Source organism: Mandrillus leucophaeus, unplaced genomic scaffold (genome assembly GCF_000951045.1).
Source record: "Mandrillus leucophaeus isolate KB7577 unplaced genomic scaffold, Mleu.le_1.0 Scaffold213, whole genome shotgun sequence".
NCBI lineage: Eukaryota > Metazoa > Chordata > Mammalia > Primates > Cercopithecidae > Mandrillus > Mandrillus leucophaeus.
The window spans coordinates 700,538-708,403 of NW_012102177.1; the positions used below are offsets into that span (position 1 = coordinate 700,538).

Here is a 7,866-nt window from a genome sequence, read left to right on the forward strand (position 1 = left end):
TTTTTTTTTTTTTTTTTGAGACGGAGGTCTCGCTCTGTTACCCAGGTTGGAGTGCAGCAGCACGATCTCGGCTCATTGCAACCTCTGCCTCGTGGGTTCAAGCGATTCTACTGCCTCAGTCTCCTGAGTAGCTGGGATAACAAGCGCCGCCACCATGCCCGGCTAATTTTTGTTTTGTATTTTTAGTAGAGACGGGGTTTCACCATGTTGGCCAGCGCTGGTCTAGAAGTGCTGACCTCAGGGGATCCACCTGTCTTGGCCTCCCAAAGTGCTGGGATTACAGACATGAGCCACCGCGCCCAGCCAAGGGTGTTCGTTTAGACTGGAATAAACTGGAGACAGCTTTTACTACGTGGGAAAAAGCACACGGCGCAGGGTCCCGTCTGTCCTCATTTGCGTGCATGAAACCCCATCTCTGGACTTGTACCTAGAAACCCCAGGTGTTCCCATCACCCCAGAGTCTACCACACACTCCAAAGTGTAAGCCTAGACCCCAGGTGGAGCTGGGGGGCTGCAGGGGCCCCAAATCTTGTTAAACAGGGGATGGTCTTGGGGACCAAAGTCCGTCACAATGACGCCCCTTCACCATCAGGGCTTTACGCAGGGAGCTCGCTGGACGCCTCCATCTCCTTTGCTTGTCTCCAAGGCCTTGCCCCAGGCCAGACTCCGCTACTGATCCTACTGACCACAAGGGAGGAGGACGCCCCGACGGCCCATTGGAGAGTCACACAACCACTCCAGCCTCAGTTTCTTCCCGTGTGGATGGGACGGATAACACTCTCACCCGTCCAAAGTGATGATGGCATGCAGCCAGCATGCAGGAAACAATGCCATTATGTTTAAGTTAATATTTGACAAAAGCTTCCCTGGAGCAGGAAGAGCCTGCCCTTCTCTCCTCGGCTCCCCAACCCTGACCCCTGTCAGCCCTTGGCAGGTCCACAATCCTGCGGCCTCTTTAGGAGGTGGCGGCCTCTCAGAAGCCCGGGTGCTGGCCTCTCCCACAGCACAAACACAGCCGTAGGCCGAGTCCCTCCAGCGGTCTCCGCAGGAGCAGAACCTGGAGCCCCACCTTCCATTTCACTTTCACCACAGTCCCAGTGGCGGAGATCATGACCCCTGTTTCAGATGAGGAAACTGGGATTCCAAGAATTCAGTGAGACTTGCCCAAGGGTAGGAATGTGCAGGAAAAGACTCAAACTCAGCTGTCTAGAGCCAGCGTGCTTTCTACCGCACCCACAGTTGCCGCCTGGCATGAGAATCTTCCAAGTGGCCCTCCGCAGCAAACGCCATCTTTGACGCCCTCCTCCTGTCCTTCAGCAGCCCCTCCTGCCTCCCCCATCCTCCATCCTGGGCAGGAGCCCCTGCCCACCTGCCCTGCACAAACACCCAGCGAGGTTGCACATCCGCACTCTTAATCCTAAAAGGAGGCTTGCCAAAGAGGCAGCTTTAGGAAAACACAACAAACCAAGGTGGCATCCCACAGGAAGCCGTCCTCCCGTGGGTGCCCCTCACCTGAGACGGGAGCTGCCCACCTGCCTCTCTCCACCCAATCTTCCTGCTATGTGAGCGCCCACAGTCACGTCCACACCTGAATCCTCAGCCCAGCACTGGCTTCCCACACAGGACACACGTAGGAAGTCCTGAGGGCAGGTGAGTCCCTGCCTCACCGCCCCTCTACGCACCTGCCACCATACTTGGTGGTTTCTTCACCATCTCCCCTGGTGAGAATGTCAGCTCCAGGAGGACAGGGGCTTGGTTCTGTTGACCCCTGGGTCCCCACTCCCTAGAACAGTGCCCAGTATATGGTGGTGCTCAATATTTGTTGCATGAATAAAGGAATGAATACACAAACTTCATCATATGCCAATGGTGAAAAGTTAAGCCCAGAGACAGGAAAAAGAACTTACAGTTTATGGTGGGAGTAGTCAAGATTCACTCTAATGCTCTCTGATTCCCAAGTCCAAACCCTCCACCCCCGTACACACCACCCACACACACGCATGCACGTACACACTCACTGCCCCGGGTCTGTGAGCATCATAAGCCTGATCAGCTCCAGGCTCAGGAGGGATTAGCTGTCTATAGAGGCCTGTAATGGACACTCCGGGGACCGGGGCTGGGAAGTGGGGCCATGCGGGGAGAGGGCGCCTCATGTGGACTCAAGGTGCTGCTCTGCCACACAGCTGGCATTCAACAAGCACTTGCTATGCCCCAAGCACCTGCCTAGGGCTTTACTTTCCACAACACATGCGTGAAGAGGAACCATTCTTATCCCCTATTTGATACACGAAGAAACAGGGCTCAGGAAGGGTCCGCAGCACGTCAGGGAAGCCGAGAGCCCGTGCACGCTCTGCTGTTCCTTATAGAGATATGAGGACAGAGGGCCTACCTCCAAGGGTAGGACTCAGGGATTCTGGAACCTCAGGGACAGTCACACAGTTTGTCAGGGACCAGCTGGGCCGGACGCTGAGTTCAGGGGCAAGGACCTGGTCAGAGGCCAGTGAGAAGGGAGCTCCGATGCGGTGATCTTGAAGAAGGGGCGGAGAGTTCAAACCTCAACTTCTCCGAGAATCCTTGGGATCCATAGATCTTCCTGGCCTTCACAACTTCATGAAATCTGGAGGGAATCTACCACCCAGGCACCCCTTCTCTTCAGAGAGCTGGCATCCTCAATGCCCTCACCCCTTTCTCCACACCTTGGACCATGCCTGCGCCTCCTGGAATGCCTTCTCCTTCCCCATGCCCCATGCAGCATACCGAGCTCCCTTCTCTGTCTTCCTGGACAAGTAGCCTGTGCCCGACTTGGTCCCTGCATGAGCCAGAAGGCTGTACTCAGGCCATCCACGGCCCCTGGGGGATTGGGGAAGTCTAGAAGCCATGCTTCCAACCTCCTATGCCCAAACGCCTTTACCGAATACCCAAGAGCCCCCACATACCCTGGCCCACCCACAGAAGATGCCCAGCTCAGAAGCCTTCCCTGCAGGGTGAGATGAACCATCTACGTAAGTAACGCGGGTCCAGGGGAAGCTGAGACTGGAGAGATGCAGGAAGGGCCTGAGCAAGTTCAGGGGGAAGAGGCCTGGAGCAGGGAGGTACAGGCAGAGACAGAGACAAAGACAGGCCAGCAGCTGGCAGGGAAGAACCTCAGACACTCAAGGACAGAAGGACAGAGATGGGCCCCAAGATGGACAGAGATGGGAATGTGGGTAGAGGGGGGCAGCTTTGTGCTAGGGCCTGGGAAGGGGGCGGGACCCCTGCAAAGTCAGTGGCCAAGGTGGGGAGACCAGGGCTTCTGGGTGGGCTCCCAGTGCCGTCACTGGGGGCCTGGGTGACTTGGGCAGGTGGCTGGGCCTGCCTGTGTCCCCACTGTCCTTTCTGTTACAGGGACCATGCACCCACTCTCAGGTGTAGCATTGCTGCTTCTAAGGTTGCTGCAAAGATAAGGCTTGGTGTACAGGCCTGGCTCCTCCGGAGGAGGCTAAGGTGGCTACTGCATGAGGAGACCTTAACCACGCAGCTGAGCATAGTGCAATCCGTGGCCATGCATCAAGGCTGTAGGAATCGCCACCACTGCACCTTCCTTTAGTGAGCCTCTTCTCATCTTGTCAGCGCTGTGCTGTGCACTGACAACCCTGGGCCCTCCCTCCTCCCAGCTGGCCCTCCCCACTGTCCAGCCTGCACCCCTCCAGCAAGCTCAGGGCCTGCAGGGAGGGAGGGACAGCATGCACACTCCCACCCTGCCAGAGCCTTCCTCCTGTGCTCACTGTTAGCCCAGCGCGGCCAGAGCAAGGCCCAGCTCCGTCAGGCCCGCTCCATGAGGACTCCCAAGCCATGCGCCTTCAGGGGCCAGCAGGCCAGATCCCCACCCCCTCGGCTGTCCTTCTCCGCAGCCGCCCCATCCCCCGAGGGGCCCAGCCTGCCAATCTCTAATCCTCACCGTCATCTGACCCAGGCTCCACCCTACATTGGCTTTGCCTAGCCACCCTTCTGAGGCCCAAAAATGGACACAATCATTTATAGAGGGTTCGACAAGCCAAACGCAATGGGAAGATGACCTCACGGTGCCCACAGGCTCGAGATCCCAGCACACACAGTGCACCCCAGGCATTCCGGGGGCAGTGGCTGGGGGGCCAGGAGCAATGGTGCCATGCTGGCAGGTCCGGGCAACCCTTCCAATTTATTCTCATGCCCTCCTCACACCAAGGCCACAGGCCATGGGACCTTCAAGAAAAAGCTCCAGGCAGGCCCAGGACGAGGCACGGGGCCAGTGTCCAGGCAGGATTTGATGAATGAGTGACGGCAGAGAACAAACAACACAAATCAATCCACAATCAGCCTTCGTCAGGCCCAAATCCCTTGTTCAAAAACGTTCACTAAGCACCGACTGGGGCCAGTTAACATCCTCAATGCACACACCTGGATGTGTGCCCTGCCCTGCCCTCAGGGAGCAGCCAGACCAGAACAGTCAAAAAAGAGCTGGCTTGGGGACCCTAGGGCCCAGGGTACAAGAGTGCAGGCTGCCCTTGACCACACTGTCACCGCCACAGTCTGGATGTTTGGGCTGGAAGTGGATGCGGGAAGGCTGGGGGAGAAGGGTGGATGAAAGATACGGGGCCTTCTTCCTACACCAGGACGCCAGGACTCGCCCGGCCTCCCAGCACAGCTCCTGCCATCCTTGCTCAGGAAACGCCTTCCTGTGGCCACAGGGAAACGAATTGCCCCATGACCCACTGATTCCACTAAGGCAAGGTAGGTGTAGTGGTGGGGCTGCCTGTAAGAGACTAGGATTCCAGTTGCATTGACAGTGGGAGTTAGCTGCCGTACTGATCACTACCCGAAGACACTGAGGATGACCCTCCCGCGATGGCACAGACTCTCCAGGAAGGCACACAGCAGAGGCTGCTGTGGGTTGAGCAGGGCCTGCATCCCAAAGAGAGGCGAAAGCTACTTTCAGAGACCTGGCCGGGATGCCTGTCATGATGGTCACACTGCCTTGGTTTCTGATGGGGGGGAGGGTCCCTAACTAGTCTCCAGCAGGCAGAGAGCAGCTGGAACACTAAACAACTCCAGTCTCAGGAAGCCCGGTATGGGCAAGGTCAGCTGTTGGCCAAGACCAGCATGCATAGCTGACCAACTGTTAGCCAACTGCCCGTGGCCACAGAACAGGGCTCAAGCGAGAGAGATGGTGGCTCAGGGGCTCAGTGATACATCACCACCTCTCTGGAGGAGACACAGCCCATGCCTACTGCCCTGAGAATGACATCAAAGATGCCGCTGCAGAGAAAAGACAACCAGGGCAAAGGGGACACACCAAGAGCCTCGGGGAGCCAGGAAGGAGTGGGACACCAGTGGGATGGGGGCAGGGAACGCATCTCAGCTAACCAAGCTTCCCATTCATCGCCCTGGCCCTTTAGGGAAGGAAGCAGGCTCTGGCCCAGGGCTGCCTGCTCCAGGCACCCAGATGGATTACCCAGTCATGGCAGCGGGGAGCAGGGGTGGCTGCATCTGTGCTGCCACGGCCAACCCCCCCACCCCACAACCTGAAGTCTTCCCAGCCACCAGCCAGCTATTCCTGGGGCTTTAATCCCTCCTCCTCCTCCTCCTCCTCCTCCTCCTCCTCCTGCTCCCCTGGGGTGGGGGGTGGGGGAGCTGGGTCTGGGCAAATCTGGAGCTTAGCTGAGGGCCCTTCCTTCAATGAACACCCACCCACCTCTTTAGCCAGGAAACACAGGGATGAGCGGTAGGACTCTGAGGGAGGTATAGGGAAGCTCTAGGCGCCCCCCTCTCCCCCCTCCTCCAGCAATCACGTGGTTGCATCCTTAGGGAGCCCGCGGGTCTCAGAAGCAAAAGTCATTGTTTATAAACAGCCACCAGGCCTGGCAGGGGAAGGCCGGCCTGTCCCTGCGCCTCCACCCGGCGGCAGCGGTCGCGCGGCGGGTGGGAGAGGTGGCAGGCCTGGCCGCGGGGCACTGGGGGGCCACCCGGGCAGAAACCCAGATTCTGCAATCTCAGATTTCGGAGTCGGAGTCGGCAGGGGAAGTGGCGTCAGCAGCTGGCGTGATCCAATTCAATAAACCAGAGGTGGCTTACGATAGACAGCTGACCGGGTGCCGACCCCCACCTCTCAATCCCTGCATTTCCTGCACGCTCTGGGCACCCTGGGAGGCCCCGGCTCCATCCCCCACTCCAGCTCTCCGCAAGGAGGGGTCGGGTTTCCTGTGGCGCCTTCCACGCCCCTCCTCTAGGCCAGCTCCCCACCCGGCGGTGGGCTCCCAAAGCCAGTGCCCCCACCCGCTCCCCGGCCGCCGGAAACGCTAAGCCCCTGCTGGGGCGAGGGCACCTCCTTGCGGGGTGCACAGCCCCGGGCTCCCGGTGGGGCCAGGCTGGGCGGGAGCTTCCAGGCCGCAGACACCTCTCGGGAAAGGAAACCCCATCCCTCCTTCGGCCCGCGGAGAACGAAAGTGGAGAGGCAGTGGGAAAGAGGGAACTGCGGGTGCCGGTTCGAGAAGCAGCCTTGGGAGTCCGGGGGAACAGTGGCCCCGCGGGTGGAGAGACATACTCCCTCTCGCCCCAGCGCCGGCCCCGCCTGGGTTGCCTGCATGGGCCTGGAGGGCGGGGGGTCACCACCTGGCCTCCCAGCCTCCCGGCCCTTGGCCTCCAAAGCGGGTTAGCCTGGAGCGCGCGCCTGAGAAAATCCTGGAGCAGGGCCGGCCACTGCTCTGCAGCCGAGCCACGAAGGTGCAAAGCGAGGCCCTGTCCTGCCCTGGCCGGGTGTGGGGAGACAGGACGCAAACCGAAGAGGGCACCCAGAGCGCCGGGAGACGCAACCTGGGGACCCTGAAGCCCCTCGAAATTGCTCCTCTGGAGGTGACAGCGTCAGATCCCCGCGGAGGACCAGGCCCCAGGGTCGGACGGTAGGGGGACAGGTGGCCGGGACTGTGCGGCGGCTGGGACTCCGCGGCGGCTGGGGATCCGGCTCTCTCACCTTCTCCTGCGCGCGGGTGAGCTTCTTCTGCACATTGCTGGCGATCTTTCCCGCCGTCACCCCTTTACTGCCCATCTCTGCCATCGCGGCGCAGGCCTCGCCCGGTGGCAGGGGCCGATCTCGCGCGGGGAGATCTTGCGCGCCGCGCTCCCAGCCCCCAGCCCCGGCCGCGCGTCCAGACCAGCTGCTGCTCCACGCCGCGCACCCGACAGCGGAGCCAACTGACGGAGGCGGAGCGTGCGCCGGGCAGGCGAGCGAGCCAGCGAGCGACGCGGGGACAGAAGGAGGGAGAGGGGAGGGGCCGGGCCTCGGGCCGCGGTCGGCGCCCCCCGCCCGCCCCCTCCGGACAAGAAGCTGCCTTTTTAAAGGGCCACTCCGGGCGCCGGCACCGCCAGGTCCGCGAGGAGGGAGGGGCGCGCGCGGCGCTGGGGCTGCGGCGAGCGGGACTCCCCTGACGCTCCAGCGACACCGCCCCGGGGCGGGGACTAATCCGCGGGCCTGGCGTCTCGGTCTTCCCCGCAAGCAGTAACCTCCTGCAACCCAGGAAAGGAGACTAGGTGGAGGAGAGAAGTGCTTTCGAAATCAAAGAGAAAGTGCGGCCAAGGAGGTGCGGCCCTGAACAGAGGAGCCGCGGCTGCTAGGAGAGCGCGCCCGGAGCCCCCTCCCTTTCCACGGGCTCACCGCCCGCCGGGTGCTCGACGCTCCGCCTCCTCCCGGCCTTAGCCGCTCGAGTTTTCGCCCGGATCCCCTAGGCGCCTCCGGGACATCTCCACGTCTTTGCCTCCGGCGCCTAGCCCAGTACCAACCGGTGCTCGGTCTTCCCGTTCGCTAACAATTTATTATAATAACAACAACCTAGCATTACTGAGCGCTTACTGTGT

The 7,866-nt window shown here is 60.7% G+C and overlaps 1 protein-coding gene across 13 annotated transcripts in view; it reads right to left on the minus strand.

Moving 5' to 3' along the window:
* BIN1 (bridging integrator 1) overlaps positions 1 to 7,508 on the minus strand; it is a 64,897-nt gene extending 57,389 nt beyond the window's left edge. For all 13 annotated transcript variants that reach the window (XM_011980480.1, XM_011980474.1, XM_011980473.1 and 10 more), the window contains exon 1: positions 6,986 to 7,508. In XM_011980480.1, the coding sequence (XP_011835870.1) occupies positions 6,986 to 7,069 (84 nt within the window). In that variant the 5' untranslated portion in view covers positions 7,070 to 7,508. The remainder of the gene's footprint in view (positions 1 to 6,985) is intronic.
* Positions 7,509 to 7,866: the final 358 nt, after the last annotated feature.